This window comes from Sander lucioperca, chromosome 21 (assembly GCF_008315115.2).
Source record: "Sander lucioperca isolate FBNREF2018 chromosome 21, SLUC_FBN_1.2, whole genome shotgun sequence".
Taxonomy (NCBI): Eukaryota; Metazoa; Chordata; class Actinopteri; order Perciformes; family Percidae; genus Sander; species Sander lucioperca.
In genome coordinates, this window is record NC_050193.1 from 11,675,377 (window position 1) to 11,692,357 (window position 16,981).

The window sequence follows — 16,981 nt, forward strand, 5'->3', positions numbered from 1 at the left end:
TGTTGGATGATAGTTAAATGTGACCTCTGAGGCTGAAACTTTACCGTAAGTGTCTGTTAACCCCATTCATTTTATGTCTATTCCTTTGATGCTTTGCTGGCATCCTGCTTCAGGCGAAGCTCAGTTGTCGCAGCCATGCCTGTCAAGGCGTGCTGGCCCCTGGCCAACATCTCTGTTTACAGCACATAGCAGTCAAAGAGAGAGAAATTGACGTGAACAGTGGCAAGCGGAGATGAAAAGAAAGAGGTTGTGCGAGGTAGAGATAAAGGGGATAAAAGAGGTGACTTCAGCAGAGTTTAGAAAAGGGAGAACAAATGTTCAAGATTAAAGCCAGTGGGAGGGAAGAAGAAGGCACAGTTGTAATGTCAGAGCAAAGAAGACATGGGAGTCACACAGGAGACACTAAGAGATGGAGTAGAGAGGGAAACTGATGACAGGCGAAATAGAACAGTATCAGTGTGTGGAGAGAGGAAAGACACGAGCAGAGGTATGGGAATGTGGGATGTGCAAAGGAGAGGTGGAGGGCAGTAAGTCATAGTAAGTTGCTGACTGCTGGAACAGGATGGGGAAGTGGTGAAGGAGGCCAGGAGAGCTGCTTCCATAGGTGGGTCTCTATGACACATGTGTACACACACACACACACACACACACACACACACACACACACACACACACACACACACAGGAGCACATTATAAAGTAAGATTCAATTCTAACACGAACTAGTGTTGAGTTTCCACAGCAGTGTTATTCTTCACTGAATTTCTTCCATTAATCAATGCCGTGCCAGTTTGAAGCGTGTGGACTTTCTACTTGTCATTCTCTGTTACTTTAATTCCTCAAGTGGTACGAGTGTACTGGCTAGTTGTCTGGACTTCTTCTCCTTGTGGCAGGCCAAGTGTCGAGGAGTAACATTTGTGCTTGAGCTGGAATCCAAAAGCAGTTTAATTCTTGGCAGCTGTGTGTGTGTGTGTGTGTGTGTGTGTGTGTGTGTGTGTGTGTGTGTGTGTGTGTGTGTGTGTGTGTGTGTGTGTGTGTGTGTGTGTGTGTGTGTGTGTGTGTTTCATGTGCGTGCCTGCAGGTCAGCTATGTGATCAAAAGGCTGTATGTGTACGAGGTCATGGCATCCACTGTGTTTAAATGCACAAGCATGTACTCTCCGTTTGTGTGACCCAGGCTAGCTGGGTGAACGGATCAGGTTTCAGCCTCAGCAGTATTTCTCTTTTCCACTCTCATATTAACAGGACAGTAACTGCACTGTGGAGAGCGAGGGAAGGGAGGCCCTGTCAGGGGTAGCAGCTGCATGAACTACTGTACATACAGACAAAAACATACAGACTGTAAATTCTTTACCTACGCTGACTTAACACATTGTTAAGCAGAGCTTTACCCACTTTCTGGAATTGGAAATTGATTTATTTGAAACAGGGACAATGCACAAATAAACATTAAACTTGTTAAAACAAGAGAATATGTCTTGGGCCAGGTTATAGCAACAATTGCTAATTTCCACCTGTAGTCCCTGGGCAGGTATGACAAATTAAAAAACAATTAACAATTTTAAATATAAATTTCACAGGATTATAAATGACATGGTGTCCATAGTAATTAAAAACAGGCAGTTTAGCAAAAAACAGGGGTGCCATCACCCCACTCACTCTCTCTCCCCCCTCCCAGCACACACACTCAAACAATTCAGCAGCAGCTTAGGCACATTGGAGTACATGCAACTCTAGATACTTATTCATACAAGGATACACACACACACACACACACACACACACACACATACTCTCTCACACACACACACACACACACACACACACACATACTCTCACACACACACACACACACACACACACACACACACATAAATACAGTATCTTATAGGTGTGTGCAAACTTGTTTACTCAACAACCAACTCTTTGTTAGGCATGAGAAGGTGTGAGAATTTTTACATAAAATATGTTCCGTGGGAACGGCATTCCACTGCCTCATGGCCACACATGAGAAGGAGGAACTCCCAAATTGGGTTTTACGTTGTGGGATGCTACACTCCCCCCTTGTAACGCTTCGACTGTATATGCACTGTATATGGATTTATGTAACAAAGACACATTTGAGTGTTTTATTAAATTATCAAAACTAAGTAGATCATATTTGACAAGTATATGACAATGATGATAATGACGTGTTTTTTTGTCATGACACTTGAGGCAGTTTTTATACAAAGATTCTAAGGGTTTTATGACTGTTTTACATGCCTGAGACCAGGATGTAATGCATGCATATTGGTGACCATTATCAGACCATGAGGAACATGTTAAAAGTTGAATATTTATCTTAAAATTAGACACATATCCAAAAGCATTCCAAAGGAGGACATTAAGCTAATCATTATCAAAACAAACTGTGGGGATAACCTCCTGCCAATTGCAAAATACTTTAATGGGGTATTTTTTGTGTGTATTGTTTTTCATGGATCAACATGTCGCTGATAATTTAAGGAGTAGTTCAACATTTTTGGGAGAAACACTTATTCACTTTCTTTCCAAGAGTTAAGATGAAAAAAATCAATATTCTAATATCTCTTGGTTTGCTTAGCTTACCATAAAGCCTGGAAGATGGACGTTTCCAGTCTTTGTGATAAGCTAAGCCAATCGCTTGCTGGCTGTAGCTTCATGTTTAACAGACCGATATGAAGTGGTATTGATCCTCTCATCTGACTGTTTTTTTCGTAGGATCTCAGATTCTTGTAGTGTGACTGTTTTCCAATACCATTCTTTGCTATGTACCTCTTGTGTACATCCTCATCTTGCTTACGTGACCTGTTTTTCATATTAGCACCACTGCTAATCAGACATTAGTCACTTCTATCCACCCCCATACCCTTCATATCACACCTCATCTCATCCCTTTAACCTTCTCTCTCTATTTCTCCGTCAGGACCAGAAGTGATTCCCAGCTACAGCAGCAGTGCCATGTCTGAGGCAGTGGCGCCTGATGCTATGGTTTCCCCAGCAGTGGGTGTCCCGTACGGGGAGAAGGCCGGTGGCCCTGTGTTGGACTTCAGTTATGTGGGCATTGATGCCATTCTGGAACAGATGAGAAGGAAGGCCATGAAGCAGGGTTTTGAGCTCAACATTATGGTTGTGGGTAAGTAGCGCATGTGTACACCAGCTAAAGTTTCAGTCATATTGTCCAGATTTAGTTAAAGCTAACATGATTGTGTCTGATAGTACAATTCCCTCAGAAAGGAAGTTCTACATACTGCACACTGAAAAAGGTGGATTTTTTAATCATGAAGATTATTTTGTATTTCATTCTGAGCCTTGTCATCAAGGGCAGAATCAATTTGACATGTAGCATCAACTCGTTACCATTACACTTATATGTGACTCAAAACTTCTTTAGTCAGCTGTTGTAAAATGTGTCCCTATTCAGGTATGATATTGTTTTTTCTCTCTAATCATTGACATAAATTGGAGTCCTCAAAATAATTTTAATAAGCAGCCACACACAGTAGGACTCTTTCTCACTGAGCCCTCATCACTTTGATCAGACACATTTTAAAACAGGAGCTAATTACACACACACACACACACACACACCTCAACAGTAGACAGGCCACCATAGCACCCACACCACCTCCCTGCTGAATGTCTCCTCTGGATGATGTGATGAAGCTTGCTTAAGAAGCAGCCTCAGAGTTGAGACTGAGTTATATAAAGTTGTGGAGGCAATGGTAAGCAAAACTAAACAAACTTGGTTTCCATGTTCAAGTGAAGTTAGATACCACCACTTAAAAAAAGGGACTGCAGGAAGCAATGATTCAGGGTTCATACGTTTTGAAAAAACCTGGAAAAGTTTTGGAATTTGAAAAATGCAAATTCCAGGCCTGGAAAGGTTTTGGAAACAAAAAAAAGACCCAGAAAGTTTTGGAAAAGTCATGGATTTTTTTTTTAACACAGCATAATAATATGTGATTAATAAATGTATTTCACATCGTCCTAACCTCACCGTTCTATTCGGGGCGCGATATTACAAATCCCACTATGAACCGCATAAATTGTCATTCATTTTATTGTTAAACCTCTGAGAGTAAACTTAAACACAGATTTTTATTCTTATTATATAATGTCGGCTGACATTTTCAGGAATATATAGTCATGGAAATTTGCCAAAAAGTCATGAAAACGTCATGGAAAAGTATTGGTTAAAATGCGTATGAACCCTGATGATTGGGTTTGGATCTTTATGGTCAAGTGAGATTTGATATAGATTACTAAATGCCAAATCCCCTTTTCATTTTTGTATTGGGCAGAATTGGGTTCAATAGAAGGGAGAAGGAAAAAAGCAGTCTGTATCTGATGAGAAAGACACATGGATAAGCATGTTTGCAAAACAAATTTAAATCGTGAAAAATGTTGTCGCTACATTTATTTTATCACAGTTTTAAACAAAATCCACTCTTCTATGGTGTACCACATAAGCAGGTGTGGGACTTTGGCACCACATTACTGTTGTGATGGTTGTTAGTTGGAGAATGTTGGACCAAGACACTTTGGTTAATACAGCTGTTCATACAGCTGGCATCAATGCTGCCAAAGCTTTAGAGTTGATATGTGATTTTTCATGTAGTGATGATCAGTTCCAAAACTTCAAACTGAATATGAATTTTCTCCATTTAAAATCTGCGGCTGTTGGCTTCAGTACTGGTTGTACAGATCCATGTTTGCATGTAACGTAGGGCTGGGCGATAAATCGATTTTATCAATTAACTCGAGTGTGTAGTTAACGTCGATTTGTTTAAATGAAAATCGATTTTCTCCTTAACATCTGCCGACGCTCCCCTCTGGGCTCCCATAGCTCCGAACGGGCTCAGCCCTCGCCCTGCGCGTTTGCCATAGAGATACACAAACAACATGGCAGTAGGGCTGAACGATTAATTGCATTTGCGATAATATCGCGATATGTTAAAATGCGATTTCCTAATCGCAAAGGCTGCGATTTGGTCACATGACTCGCGAGAGCAAATCAGTCTGCACTCCACAGAGAAAGCATCAACTTAGCACGCTAACGCTACGTCGTACCTTGAGCAGATTTCTGTCATTCAAACAACTCTGAGTTGTAATTTAAAACTTTTACAGCCATTTTAATAAAATGAAGGGTTTTATTCGGGCTTGAGTCTATACATGCAGTTAATGAATACAGGCACACAGAACTCAAGGCTCGGTTAGCAACGATTAGCTCTGATTAGCGGTTAGCTCTGGTTAGCAGTTAGCTAGCTCCGTTATAAAGATATGAGTGGAGGAGCTGCCACTGAGAGGGGTAACAAGCAGACTCTGATAAATGACGTTCGGGGAGCTTTCACGGCAGCGTGGCCGCAGGGTTTCAACAGTTTTATTAGTACAGTTAATCCCACGGCAAGAACACCAGCAACTAGCTAACGCAACGATACCCTCTCTGAACAAGTGCACACGGCAGCACGTAACTTCACGAGGGGGAGGGGCTGGAGGCAGCTCCTCTCTGTGCACTGTAAAAAAAAATACACGTGTGTGTGTGTGTGTGTGTGTGTGTGTGTATGTATATATATATATATATATATATATATATATATCACTATATTTTTACTTATTTAACTGTCTAGTGTGTAATTGTGTGTTGTTCATACTATAAAATGATTTATTGTTTGTCTTTCTTGAATAATACAGAAGACAAAGAGCTTAAAAAAACAATCGAATCGCAATCGCAATATTTGGGAAAAAAATCGCAATTAGATTATTTTCAAAAATCGTTCAGCCCTACATGGCAGCGACAGGGACTAACATTAGTTCTTTTCTTAACTAGTAGTTTCATTACTTACTTATCCGTAATCTCCGCTGAAATGACCGGCAGCTCGCGGTGCTCTGTCCCCGGCTGAGAGTCACCTATTCTCGGATAACTGAACCACCAGCTACCGCTGACCTAAAGGACCACCATGCGGGGCACCAGAGGCGGTGTTGAGGAACTCTTTTGCGGCTCAACACATCTACTAAATGCCGCTGATACGACCAAGCTGTGATGGAGGTCTGTAGCGGCTTAAAAAACTAGCAATCGCCGCTCTATAGCACGGAGCTCCTCTTCGACGTTTGTTTCTACCGCTAGTTACTACGAAGGAGCTTGCTACAGACCATGGGATGTTAATGTACGTTATTCAGCAACAGGTGAAAATAGGGGCAAGGTTGCGCAATAACGTTAAAATGATTTGAACTTTTAGCGAGGAACGAGAAGTGAATTACCTGTATGTGTGAAAACAGCTTTATCTCACGCATCCGTTTGTTTGTTGTTATATAGCACCCCCCATCCATAAAAAGGGAAAACACTCAAACCAATTTATATTTCCACAAAATTGGCATGAATAATCATAATGGTATACATGCCCCATGTGTATGCGTATGTGTGAGTCAAAACAAAATAAAGTTAAAACTTGTTTTGAACAATTTCTTTGTCATCTGCAGATTGATTTTAAGTAGGGGGAGAAAAAATCTATTTAAATCTTAAATCGGATTTCTTTGGAAAAAATCGGGGATTTTATTTTTAGGTCATATCGCCCAGCCCTAATGTAACGTGTGCTGCTGACTGCCTGTAAATGCTACTGAGTTTGTGTCTCCATAAATCAGTAAAGATGTTTTTCTTGATGTTGACTTAATCTGAAGTTGAACTGTGAATGTTTGCTGCCCAGCGGGACCCTCCAAACTCCTCTCATTAACCCGTGGTGATGATAGCATGGTGTTGAGGCGTCACAGAGGGTCCCATCCATATAAAAAGACAGTTGATGATGACTCACAGATAAGGAGTCTTGCTGGTTCATCGGCTTTTACATCGGCATTTTATCAGTAAACTGCAATGTGAACTTCAAGACTCCCTGTATTATCATGTCCTTGCAAGAAAACACCAACCAATCATGTACTATATATACATGTACACTTTATATTAGAAGTGTTTGCAAATGAAATAATTAAAGGACGTATAAAAGTTTCCATATGTATATCCATTCTTTCGACTCATTTCTGACGCAGTGTGACCTAGAACTAAAAACTTAAGGTAGTATTTATTACAGGACTGTTAAACTGTATTATAACAATGTACAGAGGATACTTTATTTCTGGTTGCTCAGTGCACATTAATCAAAGCCTTCTGATTGTTTTAGGAAATAAGACTGGTTTACCTTGGATCCAATCTGTCTTATTGATGGTGTGTTTGGGTTGTAGTCATGTGTGCTGATGGCTTTGCTGGCAGTGTTTGTGCAGACACCTGCAGCTTGTCACTGCTTCAGCCCCAAAACTGACATCATGGAGTTGTCCAAACTGTCATGGAAATAATGGATCATGTTTGGGTTTTTTATGACAACACTGTTACAGTGTGTGGACTGTTAATGTAGTTACCTACAGCACAAGTAGTCAATGTGGAAAAAAGATCTTGAAATGTGTGTTCATGTCTTACTGTCTGCTTTTCTGACTGTGTTTTTGCTTACAGGACAGAGTGGCCTGGGAAAGTCTACTCTAATGAACACGCTGTTCAAGTCTAAAGTCAGCCGTAAGTCAGTGCTGGCTACAGCCCAGGAGAAGATCCCCAAAACAATCGAAATAAAGTCCATCAGTCATGGTATGGCCCTCTTGAATCCCTCAACTCTTCTGTATCTCGTCTTTTTTTCGTTTTCTTTCCATCTGTGTCTGTAGGTCTGTTAACCAAAATACACCCATCTCATTCTCAGCTACTTTGTTTTTCTTCTCTTTGTCAGCCAGTTTTACATACTGCGTGTGTAGTCACTCCAAACATTCATAGTACTTTATCTGTATTTATCTCTACTTTTCTTTCACTCTAATTCTCTTTAATTACTGTAATCATGGCTGAAATAATCGCTGAATATATCATATTCTTAGCCTCATAAAACCAGCCTCGTTTTAAATTTGCTGTTCTGAAAATGTTCTCAAATGTATGACCAATTATCCCCTCAAATCTGTTTTGTACGAATAGATATAAGGCAAGAAATAAGCGGTGCAGTTGCAGAGTCATGCTACATTTTTTACATCTGCAATGCCTTGTTTAGTAGTAGTTTATAGTGCACAGGGTGATTTTGACATAATAGTATACAGTGTGTGTTTCTTTGTGTGCAGACATCGAGGAGAAGGGAGTGAGAATGAAGCTGACAGTCATCGATACACCAGGCTTTGGAGACCAGATCAACAATGAGAACTGGTACGCTACAATTTTGTCATCATTGCATCGATGATATAACCAGTGAAATATTTAAATTGTGTCTAACCAGAAGCCCCTCTCTTTTTCTTTCTTTCCTGTTATGTCACACTATATCCTTATCTTTCTCCTCACTGTTTGTCTCACTCTCTGAGCCCCTCCCACCTTTACTCATTTACCCCTTTTTCCTTTTCTACCTCTGTGTTGCCTTCTCCTTTCCTCTTTTATCCATTCATCACTTCCCTTTCCACTCCTGTCTCGCCATTCCCTTAATCCATCCCTGCCATGGTTTAGCTGGCAGCCCATCATGAAGTTTATTAATGACCAGTATGAGGCGTACCTGCAGGAGGAGATTAACATCAACAGGAAGAAAAGGATTCCAGACTCCAGAGTCCACTGCTGCATATACTTCATTCCCCCGACCGGACACTGGTAAGGACACATTCAAACATGGTTAAATATGGACACATGAGCACAAGTTGAACCACAAGTTGAACACACACCATAGAAATATTGATTGTCCCTACTTCTTTGTCAGCACCTAACACAACAACACTAAAATGATGTCAGTGCCTCCATCACTTGTGCTTCGATTTAAAGGAACATACAATGTTGGACACTTAAGGAAAAGTCTCAACAACATAATTTGGCAAATTTGTTTGCTTTCTTGCCGTAAATTAGATGAGAAGATTGTATCATGGCAGATTTGGAATCCCACTCTGACAACAATAAAAAAGACAAAAATCTCTTACAGTGTTGTCACATTTTTAAGGCTCAGAGCTAGTGCTGACAGATAAATTGTATTTTCTTTGTCATTGTGATATGAACATGCACGGTTAACACAGCGCAAAAGCCTGAAACGCAATGAATAAGGAAAATCATTTATTTCAGGGATAGGTACCTAAACCTTGTATAAAACGGGCACCAGGCCTAAAAAATACTTTATCAATACACCTGTTCAACAAGTGTAGACATCGATATTTCAGTTTGCTCTGTCGCAGTCTGTCATCCACTGCCGTTATGTTATAACGAGCACCGCTCGCTAGCTCAGCTAATAGCGAATTATGACAAGCCAAGCTGTTGCTGCTCTGCAAACATTTAGCCTAGTTATATTAAATTCTAATCTAAAAAGACAACCAGGCAGACATAGGAAATGTATAGCTAATATGCACAATTCAATATTTGTTTATCGCAAGTCATATCGTTATGGCAATATTGAACTGTGTTATCGCGCGTTGCAGATTTTCCTCATTGTGCAGGCCTACTCCGAGCACGGTAAACAAGACAAAGGTTAGTTTGTAATATGCACACCGATGGGAAGCTGTCTTCTTTCTTTATACATTGGTATGGTCCTTCCCCTCTGGTCAGGGTTATTTCTTTCAGTTAGTCTTTTGCTTGCCTTTGTTCTCAAGACAAAGGGCTCTCCAGCCAGAGGTGAGGATCTTCTGATGACATCCAGGTGAGCAATGATGCCTAAGCATATGCAATCCGGTCAAGATTCATTCAGTCAAAGGTTACATTGTACAGTAATTAGCATAATCGGTTACAAAAATTTTTTAACCTGATTACATGCGTCTGGTCAAATGCAATTTCATATAACCCTTGTGTTGACTTCGGGTCACATTGACCCGTTTTAAATTTTTGTTTTATATCAGAAAATATGGGACGCTGAACATGTGTAGAAGAAAAATTTAAAATGTTGGAAAAAGCAAAAACAAACGGTGTCAAAAACGTCGGGGGGAAAAAAAGTGTTTTTTTCAAGGTTGAAGGGAAGACAACACAAGGGTTTAAAGGTTACATTGTCAGGGAAATACAGCATGATCAAAGGCACAACTTCCCTAAAGATTGACACCACTCATGTTTGTACAGGAAAGATGATGCAGATGGGTAACTTAGCTTAAACGTGTGCTGTGGAGTAAACCAACAAAAGTTAGATGTACATTGAGGGTTACTCACAAAACACATTGTGTGCATCTTTGAGGACAAACGAAAGTGTTGAATAACTTTCCTTCGTCATCCAACCATTTGCAAATGTTTTTTTAGATCCTGCATTGTTGACATTCATGTTAACTAGCTTACGGTCTTCCTCTTCCCTGACTTTGTGTGCGCTTTGCTGCGTTTCTTGGCCTATTAAAACCACACATAGATCAGTGGTATAGTGAAAAACCATTGGCAGGACCGTTTAATCCATGTAACGACAGTATGAAAACAAGCCTTTCCCCCTGTTCCAAGTTTTTTTACTTGGCTAATTTAGCTGGCAGCTGGCAGTAGCTTGATGTTTAGCGTACAGACATGAGAGCAGTACCCATTTTCTCATCTAACTCTTGGCAAAACGAATAAGCATATTTTCCCCCCCAAAAAATTATGTATTATTTATTATCACAGTGACCGTTAGGTGACAGTGGATCAACTAAAACTTCAATTGCCATTATTACTGGCACTAACGGTGTGTTGTTAAACATGTGCTAACAGATCATATGTAAATACACATTCAACAGAAACATTTCTTTGTTTGTTCTCAAGCTTTTCAATGTGAAGCAATGTGAAACATTTCTCTGCATCTTACCCCTCATTTTGAACACACCCACACACACGGTCACACACATTTCCGATCAACACAATGCAACATATCCATGAACACCAGTTAACCACACACACACACACACACACACACACACACACACACACACACTGCAAAGATGGGCTGCTCTTGCCTTGGCCTGAAGCAGCACAGTGTTCCAAGTTTCTTTCCCTGGATCTCTTACAGACACACACATCTGGCTCTGATCGAACTGCATAAACTGTCGTCCCACTCCACATTGTGTTGGTTCAGCCCCTCACAGTTTGGAGCTTAAGGGTTTGGCGTATACTAGCAGAAGAAATTAGGGGCAGAGTGCACACAGTCTCATGTGTCCATCAAGTGATAGATTCACCGCGCATTTTATAGCTCTTGCATTTGTGTAACTCTAGTCGAGTGCACCAGAAAATCTTGGGGAAATTTTGAAAGCAGCTGTGAATTGTGAGCCTTGTTTGAGCACACACACACACACAACAACACACAGTTGATCATAGAGCACCATTCCAAGAACTGCAATTCTATTAATTTTTGTGTCATGGCCTGTCTTTACTCAGGCAGTGGGGGGTGGAAAGTGGGTGGATGGCCCGCTGTCTGTGTCCCATCCAGCAATGTTTCATGTTAATCCTACACTGCAAATGTCACATGGGCTGGCCAGCAGCTGTTCAAGGATTGCTTTAAAAAGTCTAATAGGAGAGAGGAAGGAAGGAAGGAAGAGAGAGACAGAGAGTCTGTGTGGGAGTCTGGGAGCATGCTGTCACTTAAGCACTTTTGTCTTTTTGAGTGTGCTCTTGCATTAGTGCAGGAGACTCCTTGTTGACAATGGCCAGTCTTTGTTAAAGTGTTGTCAGCAAAGCTGAATCCACTGCCATAACAACATGCAGATGCTTTTGTCAAACTGCTGGAAAGGCCTCAAACCGACCACAGGTCTTGTCAACATTATCAAGTAGCTGTTCACACAGTGTATAGTATGATTAGGTCATGGATGCAACTGTAAATACTGTATGTTAGTAGGTACAGTAGTTCCTCCATCTGGGAGAATTGTTAGGAACATCTGCCCCCTGGTGGAGTAGTTCTGTGTTACAAATGTTTTCTTATGTTTTGTCTTACCCTCTCAGTCTGCGGCCTCTTGATGTAGAATTCATGAGACGTCTCAGTAAGGTGGTCAACATTGTCCCAGTCATTGCCAAGGCGGATACACTGACCCTGGAGGAGAGGGACTTCTTCAAAAAGAAGGTAACATTTTTCTGGTTACATGTCCTCTTTTGTTTATTTTTTAATAGATTTCTGTATTGTTGTATCTAAAATCTCTCCTTTTTATTCCATTAAATCCACACCATAATCTAGAAACGTCCTCTTTTTTGTCTCCCTCTTCATGCTTGCATTTTTCCATGTTTGTGGAGCAGTAACCAGAGATAGGATAAGTTCCTGTGGTTTTCTTATGTGGTTCTTTCTCTCTTGCACTCTCCCCTCGCTCTCTGGACAGTCACAAAACATGACTATGTTCAAGAGCATCTCTCTCTTTCTTTACCCGATACTTTCTACACTTCCTCTACACGTTTATTGAGGCTGCAGCCGTTCATTTTCTTCAAGGATCTCAGGATTACCCCCCCCTCTCATTAGCAATGAGGAGGCTAAACACCCCCTTGTTTATGTGTGCATGTTTGTGTGTGTGTACCGTGCATGTCAGACTTGGTGTTTGTTTATGCATAGGCATCCATATTGTAAGGTTTTCTGGTTTGTATACAAAAAGCAATTAACAACTAAACCCGAAGTTTTGGAGTAGATTAGAAGGCAGATTAGTGTTAATACCACCATAATCTGTACACTGTGCAGATTAAGGTGCATTTGTTTCATGTCTCTGAAGGCTGCATCAAGCACGTCTAATTACTCCTGCATTTAGAGGCCTTGGTTTGTATCCTTTCAAAACTGTAGTGGGTTAACAGTTTCTGTTTTTCTCTTAATGTTTGAAATCTCCAGATCAGGGAAGAGCTGCGAGCCAACGGGATTGACGTGTACCCTCAGAAAGAATTTGACGAGGATGCTGAGGACAGAATGATCAACGAGAAGATTAGGGTGAGGGGATCTTTTCAAAGCAATTAAAGATATACTGTATGTGGCAGGAGTTGTGACTCTATTATCCTCGTTAATGCTCAGACATGCCTTTCCACTGTAAGTACTGTCATCCTGAATCCATTCAGAGTCATTGTTAATGTACTTGACTTGAGTTATTTTTTTGACTCCATTGTCTTTTGACATTAAACCTGTGAGCAGGAGATGATCCCATTTGCTGTGGTGGGCAGCGACCAGGAGTACCAGGTCAATGGCAGGAGGCTGCTGGGGAGAAAGACCAAGTGGGGAACCATTGAAGGTACGACACTTTCAGGACAGAATCTGTTAGTATGCACATAGCCTAACCCGGAAGTGTTTTTGTTTCGAAGAAAAGACAAAAGGGAGATTGGTAAAGACCTCACTGAATCAGTCAGTCAATAAAACAATGCTCCATTCAGTCTTCAGACTGGTGTCGTGTGCCATGCAGCTGGCTTAGGCCTCCAGCAGACGCAGTCTGTCTGAAGAGGCCTGATTTGTTTGCTTGGTTCCCCCACTCCACACATTCCTTTTTGTACCACAAAGGATATACTGTGAATTCTCACGTAGTAAATGAATGTTTCTTGCTCAAATTTATGAAATCTAGTGAAAAAATTGCTGAACCTATTAGATTAATTAGTAGAGCTTTTTTGTTTAGCTTGTTTTAAGAGTTAAATGTAGTCCACTTTATCAGTTGGCCAATAGTGTACCAGTCAGTGTTGTTTTGACAACATCCACTCCAGACAGAAGGCACCATACCTCTATCAAGTGTCTTATTGCGTTTAATTTCCTGCCGAGTGTGCTGTGCAGACACAACACACACACACACACACACACACACACACACACACACACAGGGATTTATTTGAGCGTTTAGTTGTATTTCTTCAGGAGGACTCTTAAGTAGATGAAGTTAGCATCAGAGATCTGTACTGGGCCAGGGCTTGTGGGTGTTGAGACAACACACAGTATCTCTACAGGGACATCACACTGAGAGCATTGACTCCACCTAGGGGATTGTTTAGAAAACATATTTGCAACAAAGCTTAGCTCACAGCTGTTCTACTGTCTGTCTTTTGGTACTTTGTATTGTTTTAGCTCACTTTTAATTCTATCCAATAACTCGTGACTTCTCTCCCTACTGTAGTTGAGAACATAGCCCACTGCGAGTTTGCCTATTTACGGGATCTCCTCATCAGGTGAGGGATTTTTGTCTCCATATTATAATGTCTTGGTCTTAAATTCTGTCCGTTTTAATGCAGCCTTGTGTCACTGTGTCATAGTGTGTTTTGTGACTTATAAAAATGTCCCGATTTGAATAATAATGAGCATTTTAAATTGATATTCCAAAAAGTTCAATTGCCTAGTTAAAAATTCTTCACAATTGCATCTATTCCTTCATCCTCATTAATGAATCCAGAATCTGAATAATTATGTAAATATTTTTAATTACTAAATTTAACTGGACACAAGACGTCTCCTACTTCATTTAAAAGTTTGTGTGCTTTACGTTGCTCATTGGACCACAACTGCCTTCCAAAGAAGTTGTGGTCATCTTTAAAACTTAATTTTAAATGTGTGAGAACAGCAGAATTGTGTGACATCACAGAAAATTTTTTCCCTTTCAGCACATAAATGTGAAAACATTCTTAATTTTTTCAAACTGCACAAACACCATTCTGCACAGTGAAGGACAAACATCTAAGTGAAGTAACAACTAGCTAATTACATGTTTTGAGTAGAGGGGGGTTTAGATATTGTTGTAAATTGTAAAGGTTTGTCCATGTCTTCTACTGGTTTCTAATGGTGTGTATCTGTGCATTTCTTTTAGGACCCATATGCAGAACATTAAGGACATCACCAGCAGCATTCATTATGAAATGTATCGTGTTAGGCGCCTCAATGAGAATAACACAGTGGTGGCTCATGCCAACGGTATCCCAGAACACCATCTTTCCGCCCACGAGATGTAGACGCCACCTGCCCCACTGCAGTTGACCTCTACTGGGTGTAATTCTTTTGCTATGACACTCCCACCACTCCAGCCCTCCACTCCATCCATCTCACAGGTGGGATAGAAACTCAACAGCCTGCCAGAGGGACTTTATTTTCAATGACTTTCGGCGGCCTAATGGACTGTTCATGTCAGTTTATTGCCTCATTAACAAACACTATCGCTGACAAAGAGAGTGAAGAGAAGTTTGATCATCTTAACGTGCTGCAGCTTGATTTAACCTGCTTCCAGGTCTTACAGTTAACCTTTGTGGTTTTTTCTTTGAGGTGGCAGACATTAAGGTATCTATCAAACAGAACGGACTGATGCTTATTATCTTTCAGTGTCAGAATTGCCTAACATGTTAATCTTGTTCACTTTTTTTTTCAAGTTTGATGTTTTTTAGCAGTGCTTTTAACAGAAGCACAGTTTTCTGTCTTTATGCACACAGCTGTATCAACATATGTGGGAAGTGATGATATTCATTATTGCACTTGATCACTACATAGTCTGTCATTGAGAAGCATGTTGGAAGGGGGCCGGGCAGTACTTTGCCAACATGTGACACACATAAAGTCAAACCAGTCTGTCTGATGCAGCATCATTCAGTGCTCTCCCTTTAGTTAAATAAAAAAAAGCTTATGTTTGTATCTTTTTTTTGTCACTGTGTTTTGCTTTAACGGTTTGTTAAATGTTCAGGGATGTCAGGTCCTCACCTTCTTTTTAAATTCCCAGTAATAATTGCTTATTAATAGAAATATCTTAAGAGTGGTTTAAGATGATGTATTTATGCACGATATAAAATGTCATCAGTTGTGGTCCACTTATTCAGATTATTAACACACACATGCAGACACATACACAGTCTCACTCACATACTTTTCCTGCTTTCTGGCCCATCATAGTGCCTTATTTATTGGAGAATGTTGGCTAGCATTTTGGCTGAAACTGGAAAGAAATCAGGTTTGTTGGTGCCAAGTTGACTAAATTTTGACATGTATCCAGTCTTCCATTAACCAGTCCACTTCTATTTTTCATAATATACCAAGGATCTTTACCCGTTTGAACCATATATAATTCCCTAAGCTGTCACTATCATACTCTGTCCTTTATATTCTTCTGTTCTGATACATTTTTTTACTTGTATTATGGATAATAACAAATGTTCCTTTATCTTATTTTAAAGAAATAAAGATTCAAGTTGTAAATATAAACATTTCTTTGATTATTTTATTGCAATACTGAGAATTTTTCTTTAAAAACTACCGTATACACTTTTCTTCCCATCAATACATTTTACAGACCTGCAGAGGAGCTAAAGATGAACAACCAGACTGCATGAATTCATCAGCTTACATTCTCTTTCATGCAGAAGGCAGGATCCCCGTAGCATTTAATCGCAGCTTTTATGCACATTCTGGAGCATTTTAATTGCCATGTCATTAAACTTTTACTTGATTAGCCTCTGAAATCAATATGGCTGTCTGCTAGGTTAGTGCATGGCTGATTAGCACGAATAACTTGAATGCACAAATGCTGGATTTCTTCCTTTTAATAACGTTAAGAGCGATGGGAGAAGACGAGTCCTGAGCTCCAGACAAGGCCTCAGATCAGTGCGAGGATGTGCCAACGTCAGCGTCCTGAGGTACCGGAGCAGCAGAATGTAGACGGGGCTAACAAACTGATATCTGATGAAGTTGTAGTGATTTCATGTCACATTTCATTTAAAGAACTTAATGCTCAATGGAATTAATCCTACCCTAAGGGTGACTTAATAGAAATATTGATATCGTTTTTGTTAGTTCCTAGGAAAGTCAACATTTTGGATATAAGCCTACACATTTTTTTGACAAAATAGTAATGAGATGCAAAATAAAGTGATGGTTTCATTTCATCATTTTATCAATTCCCAATTTTCCCACAAAGAGCACTTTAAAATGGCGACTCGTTGCATTGGCCCTAAAAATGGCATCTGTCGTGCTCCATCTTCTGCAGTATTAAGATGGCAGCCTGCAACGCACACAGCCCCCAACCCTCCAGCAAACCCCAACCGTCAACTCAAAAGTTGAGACCCCCACATTCTCATA

General features: G+C 40.4%; 1 protein-coding gene across 8 annotated transcripts in view; it reads left to right on the top strand.

Annotated features, from left to right (window-relative positions):
• The window catches only part of LOC116059293 (septin-9-like), a 78,857-nt gene extending 62,749 nt beyond the window's left edge, over positions 1–16,108 (top strand). For 7 of the 8 annotated variants that reach the window (XM_031312272.2, XM_031312270.2, XM_035996497.1 and 4 more), the window contains 9 exons: positions 2,947–3,156; positions 7,519–7,647; positions 8,160–8,241; positions 8,533–8,670; positions 11,932–12,049; positions 12,794–12,889; positions 13,088–13,184; positions 14,049–14,100; positions 14,733–15,522. In XM_031312272.2, the coding sequence (XP_031168132.1) occupies positions 2,947–3,156; positions 7,519–7,647; positions 8,160–8,241; positions 8,533–8,670; positions 11,932–12,049; positions 12,794–12,889; positions 13,088–13,184; positions 14,049–14,100; positions 14,733–14,874 (1,064 nt within the window). In that variant the 3' untranslated portion in view covers positions 14,875–15,522. Of the gene's footprint in view, positions 1–2,946; positions 3,157–7,518; positions 7,648–8,159; positions 8,242–8,532; positions 8,671–11,931; positions 12,050–12,793; positions 12,890–13,087; positions 13,185–14,048; positions 14,101–14,732 lie in introns of all 8 variants that reach the window. The other variant, XM_031312267.2, reaches the window with a different exon arrangement.
• The last annotated feature ends 873 nt before the right edge of the window (positions 16,109–16,981 follow it).